This window comes from Gadus chalcogrammus, chromosome 17 (assembly GCF_026213295.1).
Source record: "Gadus chalcogrammus isolate NIFS_2021 chromosome 17, NIFS_Gcha_1.0, whole genome shotgun sequence".
Taxonomy (NCBI): domain Eukaryota; kingdom Metazoa; phylum Chordata; class Actinopteri; order Gadiformes; family Gadidae; genus Gadus; species Gadus chalcogrammus.
The window spans coordinates 5,948,343-5,965,821 of NC_079428.1; the positions used below are offsets into that span (position 1 = coordinate 5,948,343).

Genomic DNA, 17,479 nt, shown 5'->3' on the forward strand with positions numbered 1-17,479 from the left:
GTGGTGGGCTGTGTTTTATTCCTCAACAGCAGATGAGCATGTTGAAATGCTTGTACGGTGTCTTTAGGCTAATACTGTTACAGCAATTTTTCTGATCCAGTGCAAAATGTAATTACTCGTCCAGATCTGAACAGAGTAATTTAATTGTTGAGTGGGAGGGTGAGATTCAATCACAGGAACAACCAACCCAAAGGTATAAAATATTTATTTGTCCAGAAAAAAAAGCATTCCTTTTTTTAAACAACATACGAGTTAGCTTCAAAATTACATTCTCAAATGGCTTGATTTGTTACCGATACCAAACTTGTCGTGCAGGTTTTTTTTCCTCTGGTTTTATTCAAATATAAAATGACGAGTTAAAGACTATGTGCTCAATGGAACATACAACATTAGAGAGCCAATGAATTGGTCAACATGTAAACGCATCGCAGCGCCCATTTTGAACCCGCTGTGCATCCACTTACAGCACATGCAAGAAAAAGTGGAGTATCCACAGATGAGAATCAACACAAAACTAGCTAGGCATACCAATAATAACTAAACAAGCTGTATGACGAAGCTTGCAATAAATAAACAAGGTTACATTTCCATTGAAAGGTGGATTGTAAGAAACCCAATTTGTACAAGTAAACGATTTGGCATATTACTTACATATAACTTGATTGTAACAAAAAAAAAAGTATTGTTTCATGTTTTTTTCGCATGGTGAAGTGGAGTTGATGTTCTAACTAGATCTACACCTGTCTAAGAAGGTTGGGTACAAATTTTAAAAAAAAGCTGGCAATCAGTGGTGTAAGGTCACTAATGCATTAAGCAGCTAGAAAATGACATGCATAATTTAGTTAAGAGTATACATACTGTATCAAGTGTGAATGCAAACCGTTTATTTGTGCAGTAATAACATAGTAAACAGTCTGCAATTTGTCAACTCTTTCCAAATAATTACAATATTACAAAAAACCTTGTTAAGACTTGTGCTCTGTGTTTCTGTTAGAAATTAGGTAAAATATAAACAAACTTGTAGGCGTGTTCCCTGTACAGCATTCAATTAAAAGTAGCCCATGAACAAAGGGGGGGGGGGGGGAATGAGTCCTTACCCCAAGTGAAGGAGTTCAAGTATCTCTGGGTCTCGTTTGTGAGTGAGGGGACGATGGATTGGGAGATTGGCCGGTTGAAGATGACTGAGATGAGTGATCAACAAAAAGCCATCGCAATCACAGAAAAGAAGAACGGTAGATGACAGGGAACATGATGGTCATCTCTGGGGTGTAATCTTTTGTTTCTTGTCCCTTTGAGGTTTTTCCAATTTAGCTCCCGTTCGCTTCTGGAAAAGAAATATGCAGTGAACTAGGTTTGTAGATTGCAGAGGAAATACAACGTGCAATTCCCGACTCATACAATGATATATATCGTTCAAGAGGTAAGATGTCTCAAAATCTCTTTCAGTCACACCGAAGTCAAAATATTTTGATCAATTATGAATTTGATCTCCTATTCTCCTGTTCCCATTCTTTGCATCCCAGCGTCCACAACATCAGTTAATTTTCAGCCTGAGACGTACTCAAATAAGCTTTCCTTCACACTAATCCTAATTTATTGAACACACCCAAACAGAATGAAAACACAGAAATGGGATCTAAAAGCACAACTGTAAAAGCTGGTCGTTTTCTCTCCATTTCAAAACACACACACCGGTCTCCCCTTCTTAACCGCCCCCTACACACCGAGACCTTTCCTCAGTGATGGGGGGGGGGGGTCACCCTGTTAAACCCCTCGTCCTTTTACCTGCCAGAGTGGCTCCGTGCTGCTGCAGCTGGCTGGTGAAGAAGCGCTCCCGCTGGGACACCTGCTCGTCCCAGGCGTCCAGGATGCGGCGGCACTCGGGCGGCTCCAGGTTCAGGGTGTCCGGGTGGGCCTCCTCGATGTGGGCCCGGACGCCCTCCAGGCTGTGGGAGTAGAGCAGGTCGCCGCACACCATGCACACCAGCAGCTGGTTCAGCGGGTCGTGGTCCATGAGGTAGCGGCTCCGCCACGCGCCGTCCGAGACGGAGCCCAGGTCCTCGCCGCCGCTGCCGCCGCCGCAGCCGTGGTCGGCGTCCAGGAGGCCGCCGCCGCAGCCGTGGTCGGCGAAGCCGTGGTCGGGGTCGCCGTCTGGGAGGGGACGAGGAAAGTGTAAAGCTCGATGTGAAGGGGTTACGTTCAAGGCAAGGCAACTTTATTTATATAGCACTTTTCCTACACGAGGCAGAATCAAAGTACTTTGTCATAAAATAAAATAAAATAAAATAGATAAGCAAAGGAAATGACAAGGCAATGTAGTTAAGATTTAGCAGATAGCTAATGCAAGCATCAATTCACCTTCTAGCGGGACAGTGTCGCTTGAGTACGAATAATAGCCCATTTCAGCGTCTGAGGTCGAGCTGCGGAAGAAAAGAAAGAAAGAAACGATGTAAATCACATTTTTAGGCTGCGCTTCCACAGACATTGGGAGGTTTATCCAGAACATCCAGTGCTGCTCGCCTCATAAGATGTTCCGAGTCCTCGTAGGCAGGGTCACAATCTCCCGGGTCCTATAAGAACACACAGAAAACAAGGTGAGCCGGGTGTGTTTACCGTGACGGACAACTGCTTGAGACGGGATCAACTTGGAGCCCCTACCTGGTTCTCGGTATATTGGGGCCGCTCTTGGTCCTTAGCGGGCCTAATGGGCTTCCAGTTGCCAGGCGCTCTCCTTTGGGACAGCTCCCGGTCCCGGATGGCCTTCCTCGCTCTCTGCTCCTTCTTCTTGACCCTCCAGTATTCCCTCTTCCGCCTCAGGAACTCTTCCTGGGACTCCCCCGGGATGGGTTTCGGGGGGGCCAGGGTGCTTAAGGGCACCAGTTTGGTCGGGGAGGCCTGCGCGGGTTTGGGCTTCGGGGGCTGAGCGTGGGCGGGCCTCACGGGGCCGCCGTAAGAGGCGTGGCGACCCGAGGTCGGAACGAGGGGCTCGATGGGGAAGAGGTTGATGCTGGACAGCGGGTTGTCTGGGGGGGTGAGAGTAGCGAGAGCCGGCGCCGCGTTGCTATTCTCGTGCACGGTCCACCTCCTCACTCTGGACTCGGGCGTCGGCTTCTCCGCCAGCCGCAGCTCGGCGTCCGACACCCCGTCGGACGAGGGGACGTCGACTTCGCCGTCCGCCGTCGCGCCCTTGTGGCACTCGGACGCGTCGGGGTCACAGGACGTGCCGGAGGGCGGCCGGGCGTTGACCTCGCGCCGGTCCCGGCCGGGTGAGGAGGTGGAGCTGCAGACCGGCGGTTTGACCTGGAGCAGGTCGGGGGAGCGCCCGTGGTTGGACGCGGTGGGACTGACCACCAGCAGCGTGGGGATGCTGTGCACCGCGGTGAGAGTGGCGGTGGGGGCCTTGGGCTGCAGGCAGCGTTTGGCCGGCGGACTCGTCGGGCTCTTCCCCGACGGGGCGTGGTTGACCGAGAGGGGATTCAGAGTCTGAGATACCAAAAAAAGAAAAACAGTTTTTCAAGCTTAATCTTGGTGATTGTTAACAGTTCAACGATCGGTGCATTCAGAACATGACAGAATATGTTACTACTCCTAGATTAAGTCCGATGTGCTCTCACGCCTTCGTATTCATACCTTCCCTTTAAAAAGCATATAACCTCAATTCATTAAGATGCAATTGTGAATATAAGCAGATCTACATCCGTATTGTGAAAAACTGTGTTTGGAAAATATCATCCTCATGAATGCATGGGTCTGGACACTCAACATACCTGTGCGTTGTTTTGGGACGAGAGCCTGCTGTTCTGTCTGTGACCCGGCCCCCCCTTCTGCCTGGCTTTTGAGCGGGCTCTCTGCTGTCTCTTCTTCAGCTTCCAGTACTCCCTCTTCTCCTGCAGGCTGTTGCCACAGCTCATACCGCCCTCCCCTCCCACAGGCTCCACGAACAGCGGTCTCCTGAACGGCTGCTGTGGGGCGGACGGCCGAGGCTGCGGTAGGCATCGTGAAGGCGGCGCCGCCGGTTGCACCCTCTGTGGCGGCGGCGGCGGCGTGGCGGGGGAGTGGTGCAGCCTCGGCGGCTCTGAGGAACAACAATGCTGAAGGTGATTGCCCGACTTTTTGGTGCACAGCCTTTTGGCCCGACGTAGGGGAGATAACGTCTGCGTCGGACCCCCCTCGCCTAAGGCAGTGGGGCACTGGGGGTCCGGGGTTGTGGAGGACAGCGGGGGGGAGGATTCGCCGGTCTGAGTTGAGGCATAAGGGTAAAGGTCTCGCGGACAGGCATGCCCCGAGTCATCAGGGTCCGCCTGCCAGCTTTTGATCTGCAGCGTCAGGTTGGCGGCCAACGGCAGCTTGTCGTCGTCTTCTTCTCCTCCTAGGGAGGCCTCCGGGATCTCCGATTTCATCTCCTGCACCAAGTGCTCGTCTGAGACGTCCTCCTCTCTCTCGGCTTTACAAGGAGGCGGCGGCTCTGTTTTTATGGCGGCGGGCTGACATTCAGTCACGGTGCTGAGGGATTCTTCCAGCAGCTTTTTCATGGAGGCCACGGCGAGAAGAGTGGTCGCCTGGGTTTCGGCACTCAGGGTTGGATCGGGCTCTGGCTGAGGCAAGGCCAGCGGAGGCGACGGCGAGGGGGCCCGTTTGATTGGACAGATGGCTCGTTCAGGTGGAATGTTTAGGTCAGCGGCCGGTAGGGGTTCCCTCTCCACTTTGATCTGCTTCGCCTGCTGAGGATTAGGCACATTAACATTACAGGAGGGGAGGACGTTCATTTTCTGTATGGCAGAATTCCTGATTTGCGTAGCGGTATTGGCCGTCATGGCCGACCGCTGAAGGGGCGTCTGCTTGTGGGTCTTCCTCCTTTGCATGGCTGCGTCCCACGCCGGCAATAAGCCGTGCTTCAGCTTAGTGGCCCGGGCCGCCCTCTGCTCCCTCTTCTTCACCCTCCAGTACTCTCTCTTCTTGGCCATGCGTTGCTCCTCGGTCAGCCCCGCGTCCTCACACGGCGGCGCCAACAGCGAAGAGACCGCCATCTTCATGACGCAGCCGCCGCCGCCGCCGCCGCCGCCGCCCGTCGCTGACACCTCGGACCCGGCGGCCCGGGGGAACGGAGGGTGCGTGAGAGTGATCTGAGCGGCGTTGTGCCCCGCCGAGCGGTTGGAGTGCGCCGCGGCCGATCTCTGAAAGTGCGTCCTGGGCCTGATGGACAGCAGGCGCGGAGGCTTGTTGGCGGACTGGCCGTCCCGCGGCAGCGTGACTCGGACCTGAGCCGGACGCAGTGGCGGGGGCGGGCGGTGGCCGAGCCGTCCCGAGTACCCGAGCGCGGCGTCCCTGCCGTGGCCCAGAGGCCCGGCGTGAGACGGATGCGGCGAGTGCGCGACGACGCCATCGTCGGAGAGCAGACAAGAGGTCTGTTCCGCCTCGTGCCCCGCCGCCGCCGCCGCCGCCGCCGTGTCCGTTGGCACCGGGGGAAGGCTGACGGTCACCGTCCCGTCCTCTTTGATGAACCCGCCGATGGTCTCCGAGGCGTGGGTGAGCATCCCGCCCGTCGACCGGCCCCCCAGGGCGACGGTCTGCGCTCGGGCCCTCCTCATCTCCTCCAGGATCTTCTGATAACGTTTGACTCTCCTCATCAGGGAGTCCTTCTCCTTCAGCTGGGCCTTCACCTCCAGGGACTGCTTGGCACGCTGCTCCCGCTTCTTGATGCGCCAGTACTCCCTCCGTCTGGAGGCCGTCTGCTCGGGAGACTCGTTAGGGAGGATTTTGGGGACGTTCCGCGAATTGTAGATGGCGGCGAGGGACGGGAACTTGACTCTTATGTTCCGTTGATTGGAGAAACACTTCTGCGTTTCGATGAGTCTCTGCCGCGGCGTTCGGCATCTGGCGATCGCCCGGTTGACGTTGGAAAAATATGCGTGGTTCGAAAACTTCCTGGGGTAATCTATCCTTCGTTCCACCTTGACGTTAGGCGTGAAAGCAGGCTGTGTTTTCCTAGAGACCTGCGGGTTTTCTACTTTAATTAATAACGTGTTCTGATTCGGACTAGGTCCAACTGGGTTCAACCTGGCTGGCCCCGACCCCTGGTCCGTTTTCTCCTCTTTCTTGACAAGTCGAGGCACCGAAGATGAATCAAGCGTCACTCGAGCGTTCTGCAGCAAGCGATTGGCAGGTGCCTCTCGAGGCCTGGGGCTACTCACGCTTTGTTTTGGGCACATACTTTGTACACAAGATAGGGGAGGGGGATGTTTGAGACCTCCACCGTGCGATACCCCTGCCTTCTGCGTTACCGGCCTCGGGAGCGCTGTTCCTGTGAATTGTGTTCGCTCTCTGCTTTTCGTCGACCTAGCTGCCAGCTTCGCTCTCTGTTCCCTCTTTTTTATCCGCCACTGCTCCCTACGCTTGGCTACTCTTTCCTCCTCTGACACCGGGGTCACTCGTGTCTTATCAACACTGTCGTCGCTCCCGCCGGTTACCAAGGCACTCGTTTTGAGTCCGACCTGACTCGCTGCGCTCGCCGCTCCACCCCTCCCAGCCTTGAGGGAAGCGAGGTGGGTGGACGACGCGGTTTTGAGGCCTGCGGTGACCTCAACGTTTAACGGTTTCGGCTGATTGCATCCTACTTGTGGCTTTTGTTGTGCTTTAGGTGACGGTACAGCCGGCCTGGGAACACCCGGATGGGGCGTAGCTGGGGAGGAGCTGCCTTTTGTGGACATTTTGGATTGTAGCTGGCACGCTTCCGTTGTCCCTGATGGGTGCAATGTTACTCTATTTGGAGGCACTGAGGGGGCACTGATGTCCAAGGTAGTTTCACTGGATCTGGATTGAGGTGAGGTAATAGAGCCACCTAGAGGGCCTCCTGAAGATTGGCATTTCACTGAATCATTATCAAATGCACTGGTTCCATCTGCAATGTGACCCGACGCGGTAAACTGTGGCAAAACTTGGTTGAGTTTCATCGTTTGAAACCATCTCTCTTTTTGGCTTGGACTCATGTCCCCTGCATCCTGAACTGGTGCTTTCTCCCTCAGCGAGGCCTGAGAAACATTCACCACGTTGCCTGAATTCTGCTTCCTTTGCACTGGGGAGCAGGGGGCGGCCTCGCAGCCAGACGTCTGTGATGGGCAGACATCGGTGCCCTGCTGCTGCATTGCTGGCTTGCTGGACACCAGACCTCCAACGTGGTTTCCGTCCAACTTCTGCCGACCAGGGCGTCCCTTTGTAATTCAGTTCATTATTCTGCTTTTGGTCAGTTCGAAATCATCCCTCCTACGACGAGTGCGTCCGAGCTACACATCACAAGTGAATGCTGGCCGTCTCTGTGATGTTTCTGCAGCTGACATCACTCTCATCATCCACATGGGTCCTGGGGGGTAGAGAGGAAAGGTTTTTTTTGTTGGTATATCATGTATGCAGTCACACCGTTACGCCGTTGACACACTTGGAGACTAGATATAGGTGATGGATTATTTGTTTCATCCAATTAACTGTGATATAGTTAGTGAAATGTGTTGTTTGAATATCATTACAATATTTTAATTATATACCACCGCCTATTATGGTTAATAAATAAAAACGCACACGCGCGCGCGCACACGCACACACAAACACACACACACGTGATGAGTGATGTTGAATCAGCAATCTATGCGTATTATTCGTAATAACGTTGCAGACCGGAATAAATAGGCTATCAACGCTACATCTATGCCGTAACCGTTAATCATTGTGACAGAGGATTTGTATCCGAGGACCTTTAAGTGTGAGATTTTAACATGTGATTAAATTGCATGCTATTTCAAACATGCCATTTCAAATTCCAAATATCCAGGATTCTGTAGAATACGAGGGGTTCCTCACATTTGTTTGTGATAGCGAACAGGAACCAGGAAGGAAGCAGAGCAGCACTGTCCCTTTAAACCTGTCCTTTTCTATCGCCTATTCCATTTGTCGCTAGCCATTTCATTCTTTATACCTCTTTCCCTTGAATCCACAAAGCGATATAGTGAAAACCAACACGAACGCATAAAAAAATGCCGATACGTACAGGACCCTCGATAAATTCATGCGTGATCTGTGTGCTATGGCTGTGTGTCTCTTGCAGCGGGCACAATGGACAAGATCGTCCTCCTCTGTCCACACAGACTGGCGCCTGTCTGTGTCCGCTCCCCGTCTCTAGAAAACGAGCTGAACAAGCCACGCTGTAAGACAAGCCGCTAACCGCACACGAGGACTGAAAAGACGTGGAAAAACATGCATATGCGTTTACCTTTTAGTTACACTTAACTTTCCGGGACAGTTTGTGAACGTTTGGACAGATATTCTGCCAGGACACTGCAGTAGCTACTTTCCGCGAGCCTGCCTTTCTCTCTGTAGCTGCCTTGACAACGATAGAAAGTACCAGGATGTGGGACCTTGATGTGTGTGTGTGCGTGTCTCTGTGTGTGTCTCTCTGTGTGTGTGCGTGTGTGTGTGTGTGTGTGTGTGTGTGTGTGTGTGTGTGTGTGTGTGTGTGTGTGTGTGTGTGTGTGTGTGTGTGTGTGTGTAGTGCATCGCGTGGACATGTAGGCTTAAACCCTCATCTTTTTTTGAGAGCCCTCGCTTATCATCAAGGGACCTCATTTTATCCATCCGTGACAAATGATCAAAAAAATAGAGTAGGCCTACTATGGTAAGCACGCTGACGTTAATAGACTCCGTTTAATTTCACTAATACGGTACGCTGAAGGATTGAATGAGCTAAAATATTTTTAGACTGACACTAGGCGACACAAAGCGTTTGGTAGATGCACCAATTATGAATAATATTAATATCAACCACGTCAACAACAATAATAACAGTGGCTGCTTTATAAATTATTGCATTTGTATCGGTTAATGGGGTCGTGGCCAAACCACGTCATTGCAACTTGCAGTTGGACAAAGGTTCCCTAATTTGTAGGCTTATATTGAGTTGACTACAGTCCATATTTATTTAACGTATTACATTCAAATGACCGCTAGTAGACTACAAGCATTATATAATGTAGGCTATTGTTTTGTTTTTCTTAATATATGTGCATTACAGTGTCTAACATGCTATGTGTTGTGTCTCTTTTTTATTCTATTACACGTCCATCCCTGTGTTATACGTGGTTTGACCTGATTGCGGGGATATATAAAGTATTAGTCCTACTCCATCTGGCCCCCGGGTGCGCGTGTCAATGCGTGAAAGCCGCTACTGTCTCTTTAAATTTACCCAGGAGCCCCTTAAGGAGCCCCAGGGGCCCCTAGTACGGCTCCCCACCCTGAAGACAAGCAGAACCTTAAAATACATACTGGAGGCCCGCTAAAGCGCTTTACAAACAAGAACAACACACACTCGCGGAGCCGAAGACGGACAGAGAACCGGTAAAAATACGGTGGCGATACATAAAAAGTTAACTTGGCTCCCCGAGCGGAGCGCATGTGGGGGGACGAGGGGTTCATTTATAAATACGGCACAGGCACCCAAAAGCGTTGGGTCCGTCCTCGGCTGCTCGCGAAAAACGGGTGCCGAATATAACATGCTATGTAACACTGCTGTGTGAAGGCGATTGGGGAGCCACAATCATATTCCAAAAAATCAGCCAGTAATGGAAGAGAAAGATACGGGGGAGAGCGATCCTGTGGACCTCCAGTGTGCTGAGCAGACAGATCTCGTCTCATTAATAATAAGCGGAGAGGAGGAAGCGACGCAAGAGGAGAGTGACCTGGGAAACTGTTCACTACTAGGAGGTAAACTAAAAAAAATTACATATTGTTTATGTTTACTGTCCACACTCCACAAGCCCGTGTGTCAAATCCACGTTCTTCCTGCCGGCCATTGTCAGCCAGAGTTAATCCGTGTCATGGACAATGCCATGTAGCAGCATGGCCCCTTGTCTCAGTGGCTCCTATAAACAAAGGCTAAATACCGTGCTGGGAAGACTTGCTGTGATGCACAGTCGCCACCCAGCGGAAGCTAGCGGTGGGAGTCGCCGCCCCTCATATGATGCCCGTAGAGGCAATGCGGAAACGCTTGATTCTCTTCTCTTAGGTGTAGCACACATATCGGATAATGAAACAAAATGTATGTATTTCATGTGTCTGTAACGTGACCATTCATCCACCGTTTTTTTTTATTGCCAACACACTAATCCATGACATCATGATCTGTGTTGTAAAATGTCAACCCTTAAAAAAGGACCAGTGCAACTCAGTGCAAATGGCTCTTCTGAAATGGTCTGTTTCTCCCCCCCCCCCCCCCCCCCCCCAGACGAGGACGACGAGGACGACGAAGACGGCGGCCTAGCCAACGGCCACGATGAGGACGAATCCCAGAGCAGCATGGCCACGCCCGCCAGCTCCCCCCACACCAGCTACTGGAGCGTCACCGAGGGTCCGGACCAGCCCCTTCTGCTGTCCCCTGCCCCGGGCCCCTCCGGCGGCGGCGGCGGCGGCGGCGGCAAGGCCCCAAGGGTCCCGAGGGCCTCCCGCCAGGGCCTCAGCCGCATCCCGGGCCGGGACCACCGGCGCTACTACCACGAGTATTGGCGCAGCGAGTACCTGATGGACTTTGACCGGCTGCGGCAGGGCATGATCTGCATGGTGTGCGGCAGCTCGCTGGCCACGCTCAAGCTCAGCACCATCAAGCGCCACATCCGCCAGAAGCACCCCGACTCCCTGCTGTGGAGCCCCGCCGACAAGGAGGTGATCCGCTCGGGCTGGGAGAGCCACCTGGGCCTGGGGGGCGCCCACAAACCCTTCTTCCCCCCGGAGGAGGAAGCAGGAGGAGGAGGAGGAGGAGAGGGAGTGGGCGTTGGGGCGGCGCCGCCGGACCCCGTCGGACCCCTGGGAGCGCTGGGAGCCCTGGTACCCCTGGACCCGGGTCTGGAGGAGCTGTTTGCGCAGGATCCTCCCCCTGCAGCAGAAGCCCCGGCTGCGACGGCTGCTGACACGGGTGGGTTGAGTCGTCCCCCCCCCCCTCCCCGACCGGAAACCCTGGTGCACCGGTGTGGGTCTGGAGGCCGGGGGGGATGTTCTCCCGATCTCACACTTGGTGGCAGTGTGGGCTCGCCTCCTACTCCGGGAGCAGGGGGAGAGCGCGGCACGGTCATGTGCTGAGAGGCACGGTGATGTAATGTTGCTGTTGTGTGGCTGAGAGACGTTCACCCCTGGGAGAAGGCACAGGTTAACGGGGTGCTTTGATTGGTCGGCGATGTTTTTTTCTTCGTGTTATCGTGCCCCGCGGGGCCAGGAGAAAGCAGTTACTATAGCGACAGGGTGCAGGTTGACGTGAGGCAATCAGTCACACACAAAAGCGTAGAGGAAAGTGTGCTGGCCCTGCCCTACGTTAAGAGAGTCATGAAATAGCCCGTTTCAGTTGGCCTGTGGTGAGTTCAATGTGATCTTCTTTGCTTTGGATTCTGGCCCCACGTTTTGCAAGGTGCTATGAAGGGTTGCGTAGTGTTTAAGTGTGTTTTTAGTGTGTCGATGGAAAGGACCGAGGCTCTTTCAGTTTGAAGGGATGATAAAAAGGTTACTCTTATGGCCTGGCCAATAGGATCTCAAGGGGTCTGCATGGGATTGGCTCGGGATTTATCACTCTTCATCAGTTGCGTCGTTGCCCCAGGCAACCAGATTATGGCAATTGTCAACCATTTTGTTATGTCTCATACCCTCCATTGGACACATCATACAGTAACATCAGCATTACGGAATCTCAGTTACAAGGGATATCATGTAACAACAGAAAATAAGATAAGAGTTTTTGAAATGGGTGCTGCATTCCAAATTCCTAATATTGGCAAGCAACGATGAGCCTTACACTGTAAGATCATCTGATGTTACATTTACCAGCAAACATTTATTGTTTGCTTATTAGAAACCAGCTCGTGGGACATTAGTTTTGAAATCCTCCTGGGCTCTGAGCGGTCTCCATTGTTGAAATGCAACTCAGAGATTGACCAGCGTTTCAGCATGGCTCTGGCCATTGAGCTTCTTGGAGGATGAGGCCTTTAAGGTCTGCTAGAATTTAGAACCGCCTGAGCTGATCCAGTAATTTTGCATGCTTACATGGCTGCAGCACGCTGTTTAAGTGTGCCAATTTGTTTCATATCTGGCAACACAGTGTACCAGCCAACAGGGAATCATAACAAACAGGCCAAAACATAACATTCTGACCGCAAAACAGGCATATTAAACTTTATTATACTGGCTGTTGCATTGTCAGTCAAACCAGTATTTCAACTGAGCATCAACTGTTTCCTCAGTCTCTGATGACTGATATCATTGGTATTTTATGATTTGGCAGAGTACATTTGTTACATTTTGTACCCTTAACCCTTGACTCACATATAATGGTTTACGCAACCATTCTAATGCAACAAGGCTCGTACTGTTCCGGTGACTGGATGACACTCAGACGTGCGTTTGAATGTTTCCTCGGTTTTGCAAATGTTTTATGCAAATACACGAGGTCAGTTCTATTTCCTTCCTTTTTTTCCAAAGATTACCGGTCGTTCATAAACGGGCTTCAGAGTGCCACTTCACGTTTTAAACACATTGACATTAACTGCTATTGAGTCACTCAGCGATGTCACCACCAACCAACCTTACAGTGAGTTCAGAAAAGCGTAGTTGAGAAGAGACTTCCAACTCGGTACCTTTTTTAGTTGTCTCTCCCCCCGCCACGACGTCAGCCTTACACCGCCTTCACCCATCGTTGCCTTCCACCTTCACAGGATACATCGACCCCACCCCCCCGCCCCTGCACCACCCACCCCCCCAACAACCACTGGGTCCAACCCCCTACACGGGGCTGAGCGGACCCCCCCGAGCCTCCAGCGAGGAGGAGGAGGTGGAGGAGGAGGAGGAGGAGGAGGTGCGGCGCCGGCGGAGGGAGGAGCCGATGAAAGTGGAGACGATGATGTCGACGGCGGGGACGGGCGTGGAGGAGCCGTCGGCGCGCACGCTGGAGCGCTACCTCAACGACTCGCTGCACGCCTGGTTCCGCCAGGAGTTCCTCATGGAGTACGAGGCGCCGGTGGCCGGCGCGGGCGTGAGCCGCCTGCTGTGCATGGTGTGCGGGGGCCAGCCGCACTCGCTGCACCTGGACCACATCAAGGGCCACGTGCTGGAGCGCCACCCCGACTCGCTGGTGTACAGCGCCGAGGAGAAGCACCGCGTGCTGCAGGCCTGGGCCCACGCCCACCCCGGTGAGAGGGGGGGGGGGGGATGAGGAGAAGGAGGGAGGTGGAGGAGAACATGGGGAAAGGTTGAGGAGGAAGAGGAGAGAGTGAGTGAGGGCTGGGAGGAGAAGGTTTGGAGAGAAGGAGGAGAGGGGAGGGAGGAGGAGGAGTAGGTTGAGGTGGATGGGAGATGACGAGGAGGAGGGGGGTGGAGGTGAAGGGAGAGGAGGAAGAGGAGACCAGTTTCATCTTTAATTCCTGAAATTGAATTGTATAACTGACAATTGCTAGGCCATGGCCCGAGATGACCCAGATACAACAGGAGACACAAAGACCAGGGTTTATGCATTTGTTATACATCATGTTAACGTATTGTGTAACTGAGGTGAAACAAATCACTCCAAATCAATCTGAATATAATCAATGCCGGAGAAACGGCTTCTTCCTCACCTTTATTCGCATGTCAGTTTCCCCCCCGAGGAGAGTAGCGGACCCAAGCCCCATTGCTAACCCGAGTCTGACCCACGGTGACTGTCTGTTCTCAGAAGAGGAGGCGGGGCCGTTCATCAAGTCGGAGCGCGACACCAAAGACCCCGAGGCCGGGCTCTCCCCTCAGGACGCGGGGTACCTCCAGGGGGGCTACGCGCTCCCGCCGGGCCACGCCCCCCTCACTCAGGACCCCGGCGGCGTTGGCGGCGGCGGCGGTCTCATCGGCGAGGACGGCATCGGCGGCTTCGGCGGGGCCGTGGCCGGGACCCCCGACCACCGGGGGCCGCGGGGCCGGGGTGCCCCCAGGAGGAGGCGGCTCCGCGGGGGGGAGCCGTGGCGGCTGCGGCTGGACTACCTGGTGGCCTACGGGCCCCAGGGCCGGGGGACCTACTGCATGGTGTGCTCCCAGGCCCTCGCCGAGACCAAGGTCAGCGGCTTCCGCCGGCACATCCAGGAGAGCCACCCGGAGACGGGCAGCCTGGGCCGCAAGGAGCGGGAGGCCATGGCGGCGGCGTGGACCAAAGATTACCACGGCGACCACGTCAAAGAAGGTAGGCGACGGCGCCACCGCGGCGCGCACAGCGCTCCAGAAGTGACTTGTTGTTGTTTATTAGCACTGTTAAATGATGCAATACCAACGCTATATATTTTCGACGTTTTAGGCGCCGCCATTATTACTTAGGATTACTTGGAAGCATTGGCAGCACTCACGGTAGTGCGCATTTAACATTTGAATCACCACATTGTGCAGACGTTTCACTTAAAGGGGACATGTTATACCGCCAGGTGTGAGTGTGATTCGCTTCACAAGGGGTTTTGGAACCCTGCCTCTTCTGACATCATAGGTGGGCGTGTCCACCCAGATGTGTGACGGATAGAGGATCAACGTTTGCTACGGTCCGCTGGGTAGGCTGGTAGACTGATCTGTCCAGCACACATCTAGGTGGACACGCCCACTTGTGATGTCAGAAGAGGCCGGTTTTCCAAGCGGCTTGTGACGGCTGATCCCACTGACACCCGGCGGTATAACATGTCACCTCTAAACCAACTCCAAAACAAACCATTCATTCACATATTCCCCCGGTTTGCCATGAGGACCGTTAGCACCTCTCACCCGCTATGCCCCGCCCACTTACCCCGCAGAGCTCCACCCCAGCGAGCTCGTGGCTGCCACGGCGACCGACGACGCGGCAGCAGCGGCGGCGGCGGCGGCGGGGGGCGACTGGCCCTCCCCCCTCGCCGGCGGCGGCCTTCGGCGGCGGCGGCGGCGGGCGATCAAGAAGGAGCCCCCGGGAGGTCCCGGGGAGGAGGGGGAGCAGGGGGGGGCGGCGGCGCCCGGCTCCTGCGCCGCCGCCGCCGCCTCCTCGCGCCACACCCACTACCCGGGCAAGGACCAGCGGCGCAACTACCAGGTGCGCTGGCGCCAGGACTTCCTGATGGACTACGACTGCCGGCGCCACGGCCTGATCTGCATGGTGTGCGGCTCCACGCTGGCCACGCTCAAGGTGAGCACCATCAAGCGGCACATCCAGCAGGTGCACCCGCAGTCGCTGGCCTACGACGCGGGCGAGCGGCAGAACGCGCTGCTCTGCTACGGCCGCGCGGCCGAGCGCTTTGTCCACGCCGACGACTGCTTCGCCAGGCAGGACCACGGGCACGGGGGCACCGGGACCACGCCCACCACGCCCACCGGACACTCGGGGACTTGAGGCGCAGTGGGCGGGCTTGGGGGGGTGGGGTTGAGTTGTTTTTGTCGCCTGCTCCGGAAGGTTCTTAAGGCGGGGATGCGTTCTGGAGGGACTTGTGAGGCAGCTGGTAGGGGGTGTAGAAGTGGTGCAGTCGATGAGGGGCGGAGATGGTTTTAAAGGACTAACGCTAACTGGGTCACACCGTCGCCCGCGTGTTATGCTATCTCTTTGCTGGGGGGGGGGGGGGGGGGGGAGGGAGGAGGGGAAATTACACAGGGCTCAGTTGTTCAGTTGTTTCTTGAGTCTTTACGTTCTCAGGAAGCTTGAACCAGAGTTTGTTTTTCTTTCTTGTAAAGATTGCCAGAAAATTATCATTTTTAAAGGTTATGTGTCTGAAGACAACACAGCACTTTTTTTGTCACCCCCTCCCCCACCCCCACACCCCCCTTGAAAAATGTTCCTTAATCCTGGCGGTCTTCTTACTTAATGCCAATTTAGCGCGAGACCAGGGGTTACAAGATATAAAAATACGATTGCTTAAGACAATGAATACCACCGTGCAGCCATATGACTTTTTGGCTTAGTCATGTGTTTTTATTTTCTGTTCACCATCGTCGATAGGGAGGGAGGGGAGTGTACCTCGATTGTCAACCATCAACACCGATGTCTGTCGCTCATCCTTTATGACACAAGTCCATACCTATAGCCATGTCCCGTAAAACCACCTTTGCTGCGAACTGCACACAAATAAGAAAGTCACACGTTGTAAATATGTTGAAAGTTTTAATTATGTTTCTTTTATACATGCACTTTTAGGCGTCCTGGTTTGTACTAAACAACTTTTGAATATGCTCTTTCTACTCAACTGAACGCCAGTGCTAAAAGGTTGTTTATTTCTTTTTTGCATGAGGTAAGAATTCCGTTCCAACTTCGCCGTTTGTAAAGCATATGTTTTACAAAAAACGGTAGCATATGCAAAGAATATTGTACACAAACAAAGTCATCAAATGTCACTTTCCTACCAGGGAAAAGGCTCAACTCAGGGATGCTCAATATTCCATGTTCCAGCTATGCTATGAGATGTTATGTTGTGCTATTACAGTTTGTGGTCCATCACCTTTGAGACGCAGAGAGCACCAGGCCAGCTGTGACCTGCAGAAGTGTCTCACTGGCGTGTTCATCCCCAAGCTTTTGACAAAAACATTGTTCACTCAACTTTTGGGGGTGGCCAATGACAACCAAAACCGTTAGTTGTAAGTGTTCCCGTTAGACACGCCCCCATTTACAGTTCTTATCGTGTCATATTTTAGCGTTGATCACGTCAGCCTCTCGTTCTTTACGGCGACAGAAGCCTTTTGATTTTTGACTTGGCACTTAAGTTATTACATAAAATGAATGAAGTTACAGCTAGATGAATGATTTACAATAGAGGAAAAAGATATAGGACTTATAGGTGTGTGTGTGTGTGTGTGTGTGTGTGTGTGTGTGTGTGTGTGTGTGTGTGTGTGTGTGTGTGTGTGTGTGTGTGTGTGTGTGTGTGTGTGTGTGTGTGTGTGTGTGTGTGTTTGGGTGGGGGGGGGCACTTAAAAAGACACCCATTGAAGCACTCTGTTCCTAAACAATCACACCAATAGTCCATAGCTTTTGGAAGTTGATTCATAATGTTACCCTCCTACCGGCTTGATGTCCCCCAGTTCACGTATTAATTATCTGCCTGTCCACTTCATCTACTTTTTGTTCCCTTTCTGAATATTTCATACAATAAATCATTTGGGGGGGAAAAAACAATTGTCTTGTTCAAACTCTGCCTCAGCTTTTTGTCCTCATGTTATTCTCATTAGATGATCAATGCCATTGACTTCCAAATTCCGTCAGCCTACCTTAACTATTCTTCCTCCTTGATGTATGATAGATACTGAACCTAACACTAGGACCAGGTATTCATTATATATCAATATAGTAGCATGGGAGTTATAGTTCCAATCCCTAAACCAGTTCTTAAGCTTAGTATATATGCAGCTCTTTAGTGGGTGTTTAACACAGAGTATTCATATCCATGTACATTTCTGTGGGTTTTAATAATACATTAGATTTTATAGTGCCTTTCATCAGGACCCATGG

At 52.9% G+C, this 17,479-nt stretch overlaps 2 protein-coding genes across 4 annotated transcripts; one reads left to right on the forward strand and one right to left on the reverse strand.

Moving 5' to 3' along the window:
* Nucleotides 1-56: 56 nt before the first annotated feature.
* Nucleotides 57-8,426, reverse strand: si:dkey-28a3.2 (uncharacterized). 3 transcript variants are annotated; one of them, XM_056575640.1, is made up of 7 exons: nucleotides 8,261-8,426; nucleotides 3,768-7,357; nucleotides 2,659-3,483; nucleotides 2,521-2,570; nucleotides 2,359-2,420; nucleotides 1,786-2,151; nucleotides 57-1,324 (listed from the first exon to the last, which is right to left on the reverse strand). In XM_056575640.1, the coding sequence occupies exons 2-7, from the start codon at nucleotides 7,140-7,142 to the stop codon at nucleotides 1,308-1,310; spliced, it is 4,695 nt and encodes a 1,564-aa protein (XP_056431615.1). In that variant the 5' UTR covers nucleotides 7,143-7,357; nucleotides 8,261-8,426; the 3' UTR covers nucleotides 57-1,307. The 3 variants fall into 3 exon arrangements, with proteins under 3 accessions (XP_056431615.1, XP_056431617.1, XP_056431616.1); XM_056575642.1 differs by lacking the exon at nucleotides 8,261-8,426 and adding an exon at nucleotides 8,039-8,254; XM_056575641.1 differs by lacking the exon at nucleotides 8,261-8,426 and adding an exon at nucleotides 7,852-8,254.
* Nucleotides 8,427-9,245: 819 nt separating this feature from the next.
* On the forward strand, nucleotides 9,246-15,379 carry zfta (zinc finger translocation associated). The gene is given in 7 exon segments (XM_056576193.1): nucleotides 9,246-9,747; nucleotides 10,268-10,951; nucleotides 12,735-13,208; nucleotides 13,727-14,221; nucleotides 14,814-14,925; nucleotides 14,981-15,056; nucleotides 15,059-15,379. Coding segments are annotated over 7 exon segments (2,304 nt in total). The 5' UTR covers nucleotides 9,246-9,605.
* Nucleotides 15,380-17,479: the final 2,100 nt, after the last annotated feature.

Bases quoted from the DNA above. Each gene is read 5' to 3' on its own strand.
- si:dkey-28a3.2 (XM_056575640.1), bottom strand. From the start codon at position 7,142: ATGCAGCAGCAGGGCACCGATGTCTGCCCATCACAGACGTCTGGCTGC. The intron at 2,571-2,658 runs GTAGGGGCTCCA...GTGTTCTTATAG, and splicing joins CCCAATATACCGAGAACCAG to GACCCGGGAGATTGTGACCC. The intron at 2,421-2,520 runs GCGAGCAGCACT...TTTCTTCCGCAG, and splicing joins GACTCGGAACATCTTATGAG to CTCGACCTCAGACGCTGAAA.